The 17627-nt window shown below is 48.9% G+C and overlaps 1 protein-coding gene across 1 annotated transcript in view; it reads right to left on the bottom strand.

The window, feature by feature from the left end:
• Positions 1–17320, bottom strand: part of LOC307198491 (uncharacterized protein) — a gene marked incomplete at its 3' end in the record, with an annotated part of 332027 nt that extends 314707 nt beyond the window's left edge. Inside the window, exon 1 of the mRNA XM_079945461.1 lies at positions 17057–17320. Coding sequence (XP_079801587.1) covers positions 17057–17266 — 210 coding nt within the window. The 5' untranslated portion in view covers positions 17267–17320. The remainder of the gene's footprint in view (positions 1–17056) is intronic.
• Between the last annotated feature and the right edge of the window lie 307 nt (positions 17321–17627).

Below are 17627 nucleotides of genomic sequence, written 5' to 3'. Positions count from 1 at the left end.
TGATTTCAATTCTTTCTGACTCGTTTTTGAGTGATTTTTCTTAAAATGGCATCCACTGGACTCAAGGCCCTAAGATTCACACAAAGCTGAGGTTCACATGGGAATTTTGCACACACCCACACAGGTACACACTGTCATTTGCATGCAGACGTCCACCCACAGACACACACACCCGGAGACACACACACCACCAAAGACAGAGAGCAAACTTCACCATAAAAGCATGGTCCCCAGAAAAGCAGAAATGCACCCTTCTATCCAGGGGAACATCTATTTTATTGGCTTAATTCAGACTCCAACAGTCAAGCTGTTGCTAAGCCCAGCTCTCAGTCTTCCCCCTCTAGAAAGGAGGAATGGATTTTTTTTTCTTTACTCAAGAGTATAGATGTTTAAAACAAACACTTCTTCTGCATCTCAAAGCAGGCTGTACTTCCTGAGCTGCACATATTGATCAGCATTTTATTGTCAATTTTCTTTCAGTTGAACTGGAAAAAATATAATCTAATTTTGTCCTTAGTGGCAGTTGGGAATCAGTTGCACTAAATCTGACAGGGTGTGTTTGTGTGACTGAGGTGTTTAATTTGGGGGACAACGAAGCAGAAGCCATGGCCATGTTTTAATGTAATTAGTACAGAATCCCTCTAAAGGGTTGAACTATCACAAGGGCACGAAGCTCCTTCCGAAGCAGGAAGGGATTCTACCCCTAGAACTGAGTCAGGGTGGTCCGCAGCTCCCAGCACCATTTAAGCTGTAACATTTTACCAAAGTCTCTTCAAGAGTCCCTGGAGGGACTTCCCTGGTAGCGCAGTGGTTAAGAATCCTCCTGCCAATGCAGAGGCACACAGGTTCAAGCGCTGGTCCAGGAGGATCCCACATGCGACAGAGCAACTAAACCCGTGTGCCACAATTACTGAGCCTGCGAGCCACAACTACTGAGCTCGCGTGCCACAACTACTGAAGCCCGCGCACCCAGAGCCCGTGTTCTGCAACAAGAGAAGCCACCACAATGAGAAGCCCACGCACCACAACAAAGAGTAGCCCCCGCTCACCACAACTAGAGAAAGCCCACGCACAGCAACGAAGACCCAATGCAGCCAAAAATATAATAACACAAATATGTTAATATTAAAAGAAAGAGAGTCCCTGGAATGTGGAATAGGAAAGACAGAAATTCTCCACAACTTGGCTAAGGGAAATAACCTGGGCTTGTAGATACTCCACACTGTGCTTCTCTACGCTTGACTCCCAGATTGTTCTACTTCATAAGCCAAAAAATATTTTTTTAATTTTGGGAACCCACATAATGTTCCCCTTTTTTTGGAGGGTTGGTGAGGTTAAGAAAGGACATTTTTAAGCTACCAATTTCACCCCCTCCCCAAAAAAATACTACCATAATCAATCAACCTGGATTAGGTTTTGGTGCAATAACAAACCACCCCCAAGTGTCAGTGCCTTAGGACATTTAGGAGTTCCTTTTCTCACTCACGCTTCATGTGCATTCCATGTCAAGGAGCAGGGTGGAAGGGATTCTGTTTCCACGTTGAACTTAACAGAGGTTCCATCACCCATCAGGGCAGCAGAATGAAGACAGAGCCAGAAGACCATGCACTAGGTGTTAAATGCTCCAGCCTAGAACCGACACATCACACTTCTGCCCCAGCCCATTGGCCAATACTAGTCACATCCCTCCCCCCGCCCCATCGAGAAAAATGGAGGAAGGGGGTGTCATCCTCCCACTACTGAGAAGGAGACAAGAACTGGATATGAGTAAGTATTAGACATTTCTACCCCATAGCATTTCAGAAAAGAAAAAAAATCCAAAAGTGCCAAATAAAATTGAACAGAACAGACATCACTTCAAAATAAAGAACAATCCCCCAGAAAGGATAAAGAGCAATTTTTCACCAATGTGCACATTCCCACAACATTTTCCCAGTTGTTTTCATTTCATCCTTGACCCATGAACATTTTACATAGAATGGTCATGGTACAAGGAACACCATTTTGGGGACCACTGCTCTGAGCCAGGTGATAAAAACACCCCAAGAATAGAGCACAGAGTCCCTAGGAAAGATCTGGTAGGGCCAGGATGCTCACATTTCTCACCATCAATGAGCAGACATTCACAGGGAGCGTCTATGCATCCCAGCCTCAAACAGGGGCTTTATAGCTTCATTCTAATGCCCCCGCTTTGATCTTCATCATCACTGTAAAGCCATCTGGTCTCAAGATCTAAAATTCCCACTCTAGCTATGTTTGCTTGTCTCCCACCTCCCTCACCCCCTCCTCCCTTCTAAATCTGCTCTTCACAACCTCACCACCCTTCTTGCTTTGCCTTCCTCATCAGCCTGGACCCTACACTCATCTCCAGGTACCTCAGTTTCACTTCAGTTTCTTTTTCTTCAATTACATTTATGCAACAGTAAATGTAGTACTTTTTCTTTTTAAAAATCCCATTTTGTCTGATCAGAAGTGTCTGTCCATCTCTCTAGCCACCCTTCCATCTGTATACAGACTGAGTCTGGGATGGTTTTCACTTTATAGTAAGGAGGTTTATTTCTTGGGGTGGTAAGATTTGAGGTGATTTTTCTTTCTCTCTTATACTATTCTGTATTCCTTGAATTTTTTAAACACCTATTTCGTTAAAAATAACGAAGGTAGGGAATTCCCTGGTGGCCCAGTGGTTAAGACTCCGTGCTTCCACTGCAGTGGGCATGGGTTCGATCCCTGGTCAGGGAACTAAGATCCCGCACGCCACGTAGCATGTCCAAAAAATTTTTTTAATAATAAAAAATTTAAAAATCAAGGTATTGTTTTTTTAATCTACTCTGTATTACACTTATTCATATACACTTCTGATCTCCCTACTTGATTACAAACTTCCTGAGTTATCAGTTCATTTTGTGGTCCCAGCATCAGAGATTCTGATTCAAAAAGGTGGGACCTTGGAAACTGTAGGTCTAGAAACCACCTCAGATATTCCCTCACAGGTGTTCTAAGGCCAGCATTCTGAGAAGCCCTGATACAAAAGAAAGGACGCTCGAGAAGTTGTTTCTACAGTTTATTTTCCTACCCAGCATAGGAAGAAACTGAAGTATTATCCAATCAGTACCAATCATGGTATTGACTGTGTGTGTGAGGAATTCAGAAACAGTTTGATCAAGGTTGACGATGTAAAGGAGGCTCCTCCTTTGGATGCCAAGTCCCATCTCACACATGCTGGTAACCAATGATGACACCTATCCCATTGTTTTTGTTCACAGATGAAGTGCATCCATCCCCAAACCCAATCCCAGTTACTCACATACACCTGCACAGGCAATTTGATAGTACCCACTCCACAGGAGAATCAACATGGCCCTCATGGTGGTATTAAACGGAAGTGAAAATTTGAGTTCAATTAGTGAGGACGACACTGAAGCTTTTCCAAGGAATTGCTTTTGGCTGCTCTGCCCACCTATAACCTTGCTCCATTTCAGGGCAAAGCCTTGCTTAAGCTGCACTGGCTGCCATTAGAGTAAATCACACTGACTCACAGCAAATGCAGATGAAAAACAAAAAGGTTCTTTTAACAAAGATTCACATCACACACACACACTCACACACACATACACATACACACACGCCTCCCTAGAGCCTGACCCCATTCAGCAAGCAATGCTGATCCACGGAGCACCTGTGGAAACCTTGGTTCACTGATGCAAATATGACAGATAATCCTGACATCAAGGAGCTTACAGTCCAGGAGGAAGATACAGGCTTGAATACAAATGAGGATAATACAAGATGGAGTAGAAAAGCCCACCCTGACATTTAAACAAAGTAGCACCAAGGACTGGTTCCCAAACTGGGTCCCCGAGGCAGAGCCAACCCTGCTACAGGAGACTCACCTGGGAGCTTTTGCAACCATACACCCAGGGTGAGCCCCTAAGCATCAGAATCTCTGGGCATGAGCCCCAGGAATTCGTATATTTAATAAACACGCTCTCCCATGTGATTCTGATGCTCCTAAGGGTTGGGGAAATACGGAAATATGGAGAACAACAAAAAAGGCGCTAAAATAAACCCACAAGTGTTGATTTCTGTGCTGACTACTGTGTTAACATCCCATCTGCATGATCCCTGATACATAGAAAACTCTGCCAGGGAAGCATTTGTAGGAATGACTGGGTGTTGTCGGTCAGAGCACCTGTGAGACTCAAACCCTGCCCTGCTGGTCACCCCTCCGCCTACAGGGGCCAGGTGGGAGTCTTCCTACAAGTTTTAATACAATGCATACTATTTTCCAAGGTCACTGGGGCTCCGAGATGTTGAATAACCTGCCCAAGTTCTCCCAGCTTGTAACTGTCAAAATCTGGGGTTCAAACCCAAATCCCTCTGACTCCAAAGATGTTTCCTCTTGCTTCATCCCCAGAGCCGTCCCAGTTGTAGAGATAATTGAACCCACCCAACAGCCACTTTTGTTTTTAGAAACTGTCTCATGTCCCCCTTTGAATATTAGATGAGGGATATTTCTTACAGAGCAACCCTGTAGAAAGAATACGAAGCAGTTCACCCATTTAAGACCCTACACAGACAGAGTCAGGAGTCCGGGGTCTTGGTCCCATTTCTGTACCTTCCTTAGTTTTCCCCGTGTGTAAAATAGCAACAACAATCTTTGACAGATTCCCTCCCCCAGTGTAGATAGGGAGGAAGGGTTAACTCCATTCAGGTTTTTTAATTTGTTTATTTATTTATTTATCTTTGGCTGTGTTGGGTCTTCGTTGCTGCGCACGGGCTTTCTCTAGTTGTGGCGAGCGGGGGCTACTCTTTGTTGCGGTGCGCTGGCTTCTCATTGCAGTGGCTTCTCTTGTTGCGGAGCACAGGCTCTAGGCGCATGGACTTCAGTAGTTGTGGCACACGGGCTCAGTAGTTGTGGCACATGGGCTTAGTTGCTCTGTGACATGTGGGATCTTCCCAGACCAGGGCCCAAACCCGTGTCCCCTGCATTGGACCACTGTGACACCAGGGAAGTCCCTACTCCGTTCAGTTTTTGAATAGATATTTTCAGGGTCAACAATGATTTCACAGGATAGAAAATATCAGTCACAGAACACTTTACATTCAAATAGAATGTTTTCATTTTCAAAGGGCCCTCACTTATCATCTCATTTATCCTCCTAACAGTCCTGGGAGGGAAGCAGGCTTGGTACTCCTAACCCCACTCCCCAGACAGGAGACTGAGGCACAGGCTTTCCAGATGCCACACAGGGAGTGTGATGAAGGGTAAAGGCCAACCGTCATTACCAGCCCCCTCCCAAAAGAGCCACTCCCAGATCTTGTGGACTTTTGGCAGAAGGGACAAAAAGGCTGGATCACTCAACTCTGCCAGTGGGCACCCAACTCCACCAGGCCCTGGTTACTAGCCTGTGTTCTCAACCACTAGAGTAGGTGCCTTCCCAGAATCTACTAGGTGGTTAATGAGTCTTTACTGAATAAATGAACACAGGTACAAGCAAATGGAAGGATGGAGGAATGTAGGGAGGGAGGGAGGGAGGGAGGGTTGGGTGGATGATGGATGGATAGATGGATGGAGGAAGAGTTGGGAGCGTTGGGTGGATGAATGGATGGAGGGAGGGTGGGGAGTGTTGGGTGGATTGGTGGATGGATGGATGGGTGAGTGGGTAGATGGATGGGTAGAGGAGTGGACTTGAGCTGTTTGCCATTTATTCAGAGCCCTCTAAAGAAGCAAATGCGTTATTTAGGATGTATTTCCACCTGTGGCTGAGCAGGCAAGAAGCTTGCCCAGGAAATACACATCATTTTGGGTAGTGCCCAGCCTCGGTCACTGCTCTCTGAACACCGCCTTTATTGACTAGGAAAGTAAAAACTTGCCTTGATAATTAATGCAAATTACGGCTAGAACTGAAGGCTGATGAACTGATGACAGCTGGGCAATCAATAATCAATGCCTTGGTGGTGTCACACTGCTGGCATTCTAGGTAAATTCCACCAAAGGATCTTTAATCCCCATCAAATTTAGCAGTCTCATCAATTATTCCCCACCCATGAGAAGGAGGGGTTTATTAAATACTCGAAGTTCACCCCGGCAGACTCAGCCCCTTTAGTCAACCTGGACCTGACCCTCAGCCCTGAGACTCCTCCAGTCCTCCAAGTCAGCCCTTCTTCCAGCCTTTGGATTGACCCTAGTGACTGCCCACCCATCAGGTAGCTTCACTTTCTTCACACATCCTCTTTTTTAAAGCTTTCCTTCAATCTGGCCTTCACCAAAGGCTGGAGTAGTTGTTGACAAAATCCAAGTCAGCCTGGGTAAGGGATGGGGATAGGGAGCAGGCCTCAGTTGTGGAATCAAGTTTTAAGCAAACTTGAAGAGGGAAAAGAAACTGAACATCTACCAAAAGAGACAGTGTGGATTTTGCATAACTAAAGCTAAAGAAGATCAGGGAGCCAGGCAGACCACGAGATCTAAATATGATATAGGGTCCATCCTCCCACACCGACAACTGCTCTTCAAATATTACAAAGGGCTTTGCTAAGGGTAAGACAGAAAGATGGGGCATTCTGTGCAATGCCTAATGGGGCATTCTATGCAACAGTAAAAAGGTCCATAGGCAGATATGTTCCTACATCACCTTCTAGAGGACCCCTAGGATTCTGGCAACACATGTCCTGCATAATCTCTCTCACTTCTGCAGTTGGAGAGCTACCACAGTTAAGTGGTTAATAGCATGCATCCAGAGACCAACCAGGTGGGTTCAAATCCAGCCCCACCTCTGAGTGACTGCATAACACCAGGCAAATTGTGTAACTTTCCTGAGCCTCAGTTTCCTCATCTGTAAAATGGGTATGCCTCATTCATTAATCAAATTCTACCTGAACGTATGCTAAACACCAGAAACACAGTGGGAATCAAGAACAAGCATGGCCCCTACCCTCATGGTGATCATAGTGTAGAAGGAGGCAGATATTCATCACAGAGTCATGCCCAAAGAAACAGTTATCTCTAGTTGGGCCAAATCTAAACAGAGAGACAGCTGGTGCTATAAGAACAGGTAACAGGAGTTGCTGTGACAGTGTGGCCAGGCTGCCCTGAGGCAGTGGTGACTCAGCTGGCAGATGAGATGTTTACCAGGTGAAGGGGGGAGGGAAAGTGCTCTCCAGGCAGAAACAGCAGGATGTGCAAAGTCCCTGTGGCAGAAAAGAGCATAGCATGTGTACAGGAGTTTGAAAGACACTAGAGAGAGCAAGTGAGCATGCAGATGATCATAGCACCTGCCTCACAGAGGAGCTGCAAGGAAAGAGACCTTGTCTATAACGAGTTCAGTAAAAGACTTAACAGTAACACAGGACAAGGTTCCTTCCTGGCTTTTCCCATGAAGGGCTGCAGTGGACTCAGAGGCCAAGTCCAATGTCCTCCTTGACAGCCCCCAGCCAGCCGGATGGAAATGCCCCCTCAATCACAGTCAAATATCAAGAAAAACGAGGAACCTGCCAAGGGGGAAGAGGCAGCTTTCTTCCAATGCTGTGGTTGGTTTCTACGGAGTCTTTCAGATGGAAATTAGGCAGCTCTTCACTGGGGCCTGAGAGAAGAGCCTCTCGTCCCAACCAGCGAGAGACCTGATGAATCAGGCACACTGGTGGATCAATCAGCCCACGCGTGTGAACAAGTTTATGGTAGAAATGAAGGGCTTTATTTGTTTGGCAAAACACGGGGCAGTTTAATCGCCAGGAAGGAGGAGTGTCTGTCGTCCCGGCTTTTCTGGAAGGGGGAGCCGTGCAGACGAGGGCTTCCGTTTCATCTGCAGGCCCCTTGCAGAGGGAGCTGGGGAGAGCTTTGCAGCCATCTGGCACACTGCATCTCATCTGGATGGGCGGCTGTGTTCCAAACAAGGGTGGATGGGGCAGCTTTTGCCCTGTGTTTAGAGAGGGATGGGAGAGAAACCAATGGAGGTGGCAGGGGGAGGTGGGTGCTGGGGAGCACTGCCCAGGCCCAGGAACCAGAGCATCCAACCCCACAGACTTTGGGCCACTAAGCGGCCCTGGACGGTCTTCCCATTCCACCCCTATCCTGGTGCCTACAGACAGTCCCTCATGTGGAGATACACCAACACATACCCACAACCCCCCACAGGATTGCCAGACGTAGCAAGTAAAAAGACAGGATGCTGTTCGAACTTGAATTTCATATAAACAACGAATTATTTTTTAGTGTAAGTATGTCCCAAATATTGCTTTGGGATACACTTATTTAAAAAAAAATGTTAAATTGAAAGTCAAGTTTAACTAGACCTCCTGCATGTAATCTGGCAACCCTAGTCCTGCACAAACAACCCAAGACTTGGAAACTCACAGAGAAGGTCACACACGCACAAAAACACCAACATACAGGCACACACACGTACATGCACACATACAAGCCCACGTGCCTCGCAGGGTTCAAAGCAAAGGGGAAGAAAGGGCCAAATTGTGGGTGCTGCCTCCCCCCACTTCCCTGTCTTCTGTGTCTGGGCTCAGAAACAGCAGAGTCCCAGCCACCTTGGGGCCACTTGGCATCCAGGACCAAGCTGGGGCTGGAGGTGCCCTGATGCACCAGGACACTGACCAGCACCTGCCTGGGCTCTGGCCTGGAAGACACAGCAGAGCCCTGTGTGCTTGGCAAGTATAGCAAGGGGCAAGGCGCTCTGAGGACGGAGGTTCACCTTGGAGCCCACTAGCTGGCGGCTCACTGATGAGCCCGTTGCCTTTCGTCTGCTCTCGCTGCCTCCGCCCCAATCTCCGTCCCTGCCAATCACTCACTAAGCGTTTACTGAGCAGCTACTAAGGGCCTGGCATTGGGCTCGACACAAAAAACATACCCCTGATAAAGCCACAGACCAGCATGCCGAAAACTCAGCAATGACCTGCCCAGCACTGGCTGAACATGCACAACAAGCCAAACATCGCAGAATTGGTGGTCATTTCCTTGAATCCTCCGAACAGCCAAGGAGGCAGCCGTCATTGTTGTATTATCTCCATTTCACATTTGAGGAAACTGAGATCAGACAGCTGAAATGGCTTGCTCAAGGGCACACAGGTGGGAAGCAGCAAGGTCTGGAGGAGACACATGCCAACCTTGGAACTTACAGTAACATAACCAAGAATGTTTGGGAAAGTGAACTTTCCCTCGGGTAAGGTCACCTGCCACAGTTAGAAGCCGGGTCCTGCCAGGAGGAGCTGGTAAGATAGCTGGGCCCCCAGGGGCAGCAGGGTGTAGACTGACCCCAGTGGAAGTGAGGAGGGCAATGCCATCTGACCAGTGCCCTTCAGGCTTCAGAGGATGACCCCTTTAGAGGATGGTACACGTGAGTCTTGTGGGGCTGGGGAGGCAGGGAGATATTTAACCAGGATGCAAATTCAGCACAGATCCCCCTCTGCCTCTGGATATCCTGGCCCTAGAAACTTCCTAGAGAAGCACAGGCACAGAACCCCAAGCCATGTGTGCCAGGATATTCATCACAATGCCATCTGTAACAGGGAGGAAGCAGGAACCATTCAAAGACCCATCAATCTAGGGTCGGCCAAATAAATTACAGTGCATCCACACAGCAGAATACCTGCCTTAAGAGCAAGGTGGAGCCCAGGTTTCACCATGAGATGATGCCAAAGACACATCATTGAGTGAAGAGGAAGCTTTTCCAGACAGTAAATGGAGCATTATCCCATTTTTATTTTAAAAAGATTAAACTATTTATGTGCAACTATATATGCTTGACTACAAAGAGAAAGGTGTGGAAGGGTATATGTCAACCCCTCCCCTCCTGGTGTCACCTCTGAGAAGCAAGGTTGAAGAGAGGCAGATAAAAGAGTTGTTTGCTTTTTGTTTTATATATACTTGTACTGCTAAAATTCTTTACAATGAGCAAATAATAATGTGTATTGCTAATAAGCAGAACAAAAGCCAAGGAATTATACTCAGACCATGTAGATGCTTTCATCCAGCCTGATTCCTAGAGGCCAGGGCTTACCACTCCATCAGGACAACACAGAACACGGAATCAAAACGAAAAATGAAAAGGGCAGTAGATTTTCCCTCCCAGGCATCACACGCCTTCCAATTTAAGCCAACACGTTTCCAAGTCACAAAGACTTCCTTATACAGAGATGCAAGACAGAGCCCCACAGCAAAGACACAAGCCCTGCCCAGGTTTCTCCCAGAAGGAGGTCTGACAGGCAAGGCAAGGAAGGTCCGCACACAGTCAAGGGTGGAGGGACCAGGCAGGAGGGGCCACAGAGCCAACGGAACCCACTGGGCAGCCCCTTCGTTCCCTAAAGACCCTCGGAACCGGGAGCTGCACAGAGCCCCTGAGAGCCTGTTTCTATGACACCCTGGAACACAGTGAGACGAGCCAGGGGGAAGGAAACAAGCAAAATTCACAAAACCCAGCCACACTTGGAGCACGCTAATAGTGTCTACTCTTCTCTCTGTTTTTGGAAATCCACCTTTCTCCTTTGTGCCTTCAAGGTCCTTGCTTCTGCATGCCAGCTCTTCTCTCTGCCTCTTTGCCTCTACCCACTCTTTGGAGTTCCTCCCCTGCAGCTTTTCCCAGGCCCCCTCCCACTTCAGACTGCACCCTGCCTGGGACATTGGCCCTCTGGCCAGTGAGGTCTAGGGTTCAGATGCAGCTGAGACTCTCTGGAGAAGCAAAGGCAGGAGCCCTGTGTGGACTTGTGAGCAACCTGACAACTTCCCGCTGGAGCTGATAAGGGAAAAGGCCAGCTCCTCCTCACAGCAGCCCCACAAATACAGGGCTCTCAGTGGCCTCTCGGGGGATCTGTGCTGATGGTCAGAAGTACTGTCACCTCCATGTGCAGTTTGCTTGCAAGGAACGCAGTGCAGGAAGCTGTGTATTGCTCAGAGAACAAAAAAAAGGGGGGAATTAAATGCACCATCTGCTTATTAGCGAGAGATTTTGAGGCAGATGCTTAAATATGCATGCCCAGACATTATAAAACTTTGGGGTAAATGTTAATTTCAATAATCCAAGTTCTTGTGCTTGCAAAAAAAACACCGTTCTTTTCTCTCTCTTCTTAGTGATTTGGAGGCTCTGTACCCCAGAGTCGCAGCGCCAAGAAGGTTGACCTCACCAGATTTTGGCAGCTGTGCAAAGTGGGACCCTGAACACTCACTGGGGACCAATCTTAGAGAGATGCTTAGGAGGGAGCCACCAAGTCACCATTCCCTCCCTCCTTTCTTGCCCCCATCCAAAAGTCAGACAGCACTAGCCTGGTGCTCAGCCACAGGGATAAGGAAAGCCCACTCAGAATCTCAGTTCTTCCCCTGACACCAAAGACCCAAAAAGTTGAGAGTAGGGGAGCTGACTCCATCTCCTCTGGGGTCCCACAAGGTGGGTAGTTGTAGCAAACCCAGCTCAGAACTGTGTGCATTTCAAGGGCTGCTGTACTCATGTCCCCATGGGACACCATGGGAGTGCAAAACCCTGCACCTTAGATTCTCAGTGTAAATGTTTTCAGCTTTGTGGGCAATACGGTCTCTGCTCCAACTATTCAACTCTCCCATTGTAGCAGGGAAGTGGCCACAGACAATATGCACGTAAATGGGTGTGGCTGTGTGTCAATAAAACTTTATTTACAAACACAGGTGAGGGGTGGCTTAGGCCCATGGACCAGAATCTGTCTCCTCCACTAGAGTAGGGTCTCCAGGAGAACAGGAACTGATCTATCCTGTAGAACAGCACCTAGCCTGGCACCTGGCACCACAGAAGCTGCTCAAATACTTGGAGAAGGAATGAAAAAGGCAAGTGGCCCCCAGTGTAGAGAGGTGAGGGTCTCCCCATGACACCGTCTTGTGCCAAGGAACACAGCCAGGCCAGGGCTCTCCACCAAGGCTGGGTCCTTTTCCAAGGTAGCATGGAAAAGTGACAGCTGAGTGTTTTAAGAGGACAGAGGCTTTGGAGTCACACACACAAACTATAGTTTCACAAGAGGGTCAAGACCATGGAGTGTCCTTTGTTTCATTGCACACACCATGGTTGGGTGCTAGAGTGTCCAGACTTAGGGTGAATCTTTGTACTCCACCCCCCAGTTGGCCTCTATTAAAATTCCAGCAAGAGCCAATGAACATATTAAATCCAATGGGCTCTCTTCAACACAAATGACTCCTGTCTTTCTCCCTCTCCTGTCTGTGGAGCCACACATTCTCTTCCTGCTGGTCCTCCGACCTTTCTCATGGATTCTTCTCCTCTCATCATTAAGACTTTCCAGGCTTATAGTAAAGCCCCTTCTCTTGCCACTCTTCTCTTTCCCCAGTCAATCTCGGGTGTCCTCTTGGCCTCAACTACCATCAACACTGATGACCCTCAAGTCTGAATCTCCATCCCCGACCCATTTACCCATTAGATGTTGCCACCTGGATCTCAGAGCAAGGTCAGCCAGAGTTCATAATCAAATTTATGGTCTTCCCTGCCTTTCTGGAGGTCGACTTGACTCTGCATCTTGCTCATTCCCAATACCCAATAGATCCTAAATCCTTTGAAATGTATCTCATAAGGTTCACAACTCAAGGTCCTCAATTCAGGTACACCAACTCCACCACCACCACCACCATCATCCAGGCCACAAGCATCCTTGGCAGAGACTCCTGTCCCAGCCCCCAAAATGGTCTCCCTCGTGTTCCCTGAGCTCCAAGTCATGTTCTAGAGGACCCAAAGGGACAATGACCATCATGCTGAAATGTTTTAAATTAGGAAGACACTGGCTTGCAGTCCAACTCTTTCCAGCTGAGAAGCCCAAATCAAGCTCCAGTTTGCCAGCGCTGGGGTTAAATATTTCTAAAATGATTAAAGCCAAGGTCAACACAGCTAAAACTACTCCAGACACAAAGGCATCCACCTCCCCAGGGGCTGAGGGGTCTGAACTGTCCAGCATGCAGCCTGTGCTTCTCTGTTCCTGCTGAAAGGAATACCCTCCATGCCTTCTTCCTCCTCCAAGGACCCTCCACCATCCTGCACCCCACTCTTGGCCCTTGGAGGACGAGGAAACCTGCCATTTCCCTCTCCAGCACAGCATTCCACAGATGCTTGCCTCATAAATTACAGAAGAGCTGTGGCAGACACACTGCACTCCGGTGGGTGGCCATGTCTTCATGTCAGCTTGAGAGATCGTTACCAGGGAAATATCTATATCTCAGCAGAGAGAGCTTCCACCCTGTGGAGTCCAGCTGTGCTCAAACAGGAATCCTGAAACCCAGATGTTGGTCCAAACGCCCTGTCTCGGCAACCAGCTTTGGACCTCTCCACTGTGGGAGTGAACCCCTCCTGCCATCTGGCCTGCCTACCCACACCCATGCTCCCTGGAATCTTGCACCCCCAGAACCAAGGAGGAAATTGGGGGATGCCAATGAGTTCCATGCGGAAAGCTGAGGTGCTACCCGAATCCAATCTGAGGTTTAGGTGGACGGTACCCCCCGTTACATGTCACCAATGGATAAGGGGATGGAGGACGGAGTCTGAGTCACCCAAATAATTAAAAACAGAGATGACCATTTTGTGCTTTTTCTGGGTCTAAATGCTATTCCAAGCATTTTCTATTTATTATCTTGTTGTTTTGTTGAATGCATACATAACCTGTCACTGAGATTATCTCCATTTTATAGATGAGGAAATTGAGGCCCCTGGAGGTTGTATAAACTTCCCAAGGCCACATAGCTCATAAGTGGTACAGCAGGGAACCAAACTCAACACCCACACTCCAAATATTTTTTGCAAGTGTAGACTCGTGGCTCTAAGCCAAGGTGATTTTGATTGCCTTCTCCTGCTACCACAGGCAACGTCTGAGGACCCTTTGGGTTGTCGCAAGTGGGAGTAGGGTATCTAGTGGGTAGGGGCCAGAGATGGTGCTAAGCATCCATACGATACACAGGACAGCTGCCCATAACAGAGAATGATTTGGTCCCAGATATCAACAGTGCCAAAGTTGAGATACCCAGGTGCAGACCATCACCAGAAAGAAGGAGAAAGACCTACAGTCTGGATTCACCCCTACAGGGAGCCCCATGCTGACAACAAACTTCTGCTCTAGTCTCAACCCCAGGGACTCTTGAGTGGACAGTCTATCAGGGGATTTCGGGGATTCCGATGAGTTATTACCCTTGGAAGCTCAACTCTGCTCAGCAACAACTCAGAAATCTATGCCAAGCTGCCTGATCTTGGGAAAAGCTGAACAAACACCTGAGGTTGATAACCAATTACCTACAGGAAAGACTTTTCTCTCCTTCCAGGAAGAGCTGTGGGTCAGATTCACCCTGGGGTCTCTCTAAAGGAATCAATAAAGGCTCTGGGAGGACCAGTTCTTCAATACCCTCTCAGCATCACTGGTCCTGGAGCGGGCAAAAAGACTCTGTAAAACTTCTGATCCCTGGTGGAGGGTCAGCCCTCAGTAGTCACACACCCTCCTTCCACCGCACATCCAGCAGGACTTAGGTGCTGAGAGGTATCATGGGGCTCCAGTTTAGCTCCTAAAAGCATCCCCTAGCAGCCAGAAGAGGAAGCAACACCCTTCTTAAAGACAAGAGCCGAGCCCAGGAGCCACTCTGAGGGACAACCAGTCACATGTAAACCTCAACCATCCAGAGCACTGGATACAGTAATGGGAAAGGGTATTTTATCCTCAAAAACATCTAGATACAACATGGACAGGGAGGTGTTGCCCATGCAGCTTCTGCACAGAAAAGCCCAAAATGATCTACATCCAAAAATAATCTGCTATTAAAGAACAAAGATGATTTTGACATTTCGGCCAAGCTAATGGTCTATACAGACAAAATCCCACGAAAAAGCATTCTGTTTTTCTTGATGCATCTGAACGTGGTCTGTGAATGAAGAAATGGCTCTCCTCCTTAAAGAAATAGCTGCTGCTCCTGGCACCAGCCTGAAACTGCTTCTAGGTTCTTTAAAGAGAATATTCCTATAGAAACTAAAAAAAAAGGAATCTGTCTGGTGGGCATTCTGGGCAGCCTGTGCTTTGGCCAGCCTTTAAACTTGAAAACCAAGACACCAGCTCCATGAGGAGCCACTGTTCCCAGAAGATCCAGGTGTCCCAAAAGGAGACAATCGTATTCAGTTTCAGAAAACAAGGACGATTTCTGTCCAGTTATGACATAACCCTTCAAACCATGGTATCCACATTTCCCTTCATGAACCAAAAAGTTCAGTGGGGTTTCTGCCTTTTAAAAATGTCATCCTCTGCACATAAATCCTTTAACCTCCAAAAGGCATTTACCATGCAGAGTCTTGCCTAAGGTCCTTATCTCTTGTAATGAACCCCCAGAACCAAACATGGCTGCAAGCAAGGTGCACAGAGAGAATTTCAGCACTAAATCACATTCATTGAGCACATACTACACACCAGGTGCAATGCTAAGTGCTTTCTGTGGATAACCTTCACTTAACCTCAGGAACAATAACCCCATGAAACAGGGCCTATTGACATGTCCTTTGCACCACTGAGAACACTAAGGCTCAGAGAGGTTAAGTCACTTGCCCCCAGTCACCAGTTAAGGAAGGCCACAACCAGGATTCACACCCGAGTAGACCAGCTCCAAACCCACATTCCTAAGCATCCCACTGCACTTAGTCACTTCATTCCATTCTGGTGTCCTGGTCTTTGGCAAAGTTCCACGTAAAAGAGGGAGGTGACAGGAGGAGGGGAGGGCTTCTGACAGTGGAAGTTTCACAGCATTGCATGGCCCGCATAATTGTGTCTCAGACCTGGGATCTCTCCTCTCACCACACTGCGACACATCCCATCCCACTCTCTCCACGATGTGTCCCAATAAACCTTCCATAAATATTATCCTTCTCCTGGCATCTCAGAAATTCTCCTGGTTCTGGTGTCCAGGTGGCCCATGATCTGAACAATCACAGCCACGGGTAGGTGAGGGCTGTGAAGCAGTCAGCCGGGCTTTGATGCAGCCTATTGAACGGGAGACAGGCTGCTGCCGCCTGTGTGGATTCACGAGAAACAAGGAGACCTCTCCCTTGTGGGGCTCACTAGTCACAAATCAAATTTTTAAGACGAGCTCAGCCAAGCAAATGGTCAAGAATAAAAACGTTTGGAAGAAACAAAAAGGTCAAACCCATTGTCAATTTAAAACTCTCAAGGTGGCAGCCCTCACCATGGGGACAGCTGTCCAGACAGTCCTCATCTGTTCTCCAGAAACTTGTGACCCCCAAATGTAAGGTCAGCCAGGTCACAACTGGAAGATTCGGAAGAGGAAGCAGAAAGCAGTGGCCGGGGAGGTCAAGCTGCCCATGGAGCTCCATCCCACACACACCTGGTGACTCACATATCCACGCACATATGCTACAAATCACCCGCACACGTACCCTCGGCTAGCGGGGACCAGAGCTAGGCGGCACCCAAGGGGATGCACAGAACTTTGCTTCACTGTCCTTCTCTGGAGGGTTGAGGAGAGAAGAGTGACTTCAGGGTTGGAAGCCACCTGCCTTCTCTCTCAACTCTCCCTGCCCAGCCAGCCTGGGAGCAGTGACAGGAAGACGAGGGGCAGGTGAGGGGCTTGGTGAGCTGCCGCTGGCACACACGCTGACAGGGGAGGGTTTGCAGAGCCTGTGCCCGGTACTTCCCACCCAAGCCCCTTACCAGATGGAAGGCAACCAGCAAAGTCCCAGAGAGACGCCTAAAACAGCTCTGCCCAGGATGGGGTGTGCTGCTCAGAGTAAACCCCCGCCTCCTTTCCCTTCTGGACGCCCCCAGGACACAGCGCTCCCCCTCCCTTTTTGGACAACCACAGAGCCCACGGGTCTCCCAGCCAGCAACGACGTCGTTGGAGAATCAGCAAGTCGATCCTACATAAACAAGAAGGGAGTTGCCACGAACGACGGAGCATCTAGTTTCTCAGGAGGTCCCCACAAGCTGTCATACCGCGCCCGCCCACCCACAGGAGTTGCTGCCCAATTATCAACTTAGACCTGACCGCCGACGGGGAGCATCCCTGCCCACCCCCCAGCCCCGTTCCTCCTGCGCCCCCCCGCTCACTTACACCTCTGTCTTCAACACCTGTCTGGATGCCGGTCTCTTCCCTGCCCAGTCGTGGCGCGTCTTCTCCTTCCTCCTTCGCTACGCTTCCTCCTTCCAGCCCCAGCCTCAACCTCTTCTCCTCCGGAGGGGCATCCTCCTCCTCCCGCCTCTGCCGGCCATCCCTGCCTCTGAGCTTGCCCGTGTCCTCGGGGCTGCCGGAAGGGCTGGCCATAGCTCCAGGGGGGCTCTGCCTGCACTTGGGAGAGAGGAAGGACCCAGCAGCCTTCCGAAGCCAGCGGCCTGTCGGTGGGAGATCTGGCTTCTGAGCGCGGGCTCGGTAGGTTCCCGCGGCTCGGCTCTGAGCTGGGCTCTTCTGTTGACCACTCCTGTCTCTCTGCCGCCACCTGCTGGCTGCTCGCGTGCACCGCGGGCACGCGTGGAAGAGGCTCGCTCAGGCAAATCCTGGCCCGCAGCTCGCACACAGACGGTCTCCCTGACCAACGAAGGGAGGGGAGTAGGGACAAGCAGACGTCCACTTCTCCAACGTCCTGCGAGGATGGACACCCTGGTCCCTCAGTACTGTTCTGCATCTT

Source organism: Stenella coeruleoalba (assembly GCF_951394435.1).
Source record: "Stenella coeruleoalba genome assembly, chromosome: 15".
In the NCBI taxonomy this organism is placed as follows: domain Eukaryota; kingdom Metazoa; phylum Chordata; class Mammalia; order Artiodactyla; family Delphinidae; genus Stenella; species Stenella coeruleoalba.
This window is presented reverse-complemented; position numbering and strand designations above follow the sequence as displayed.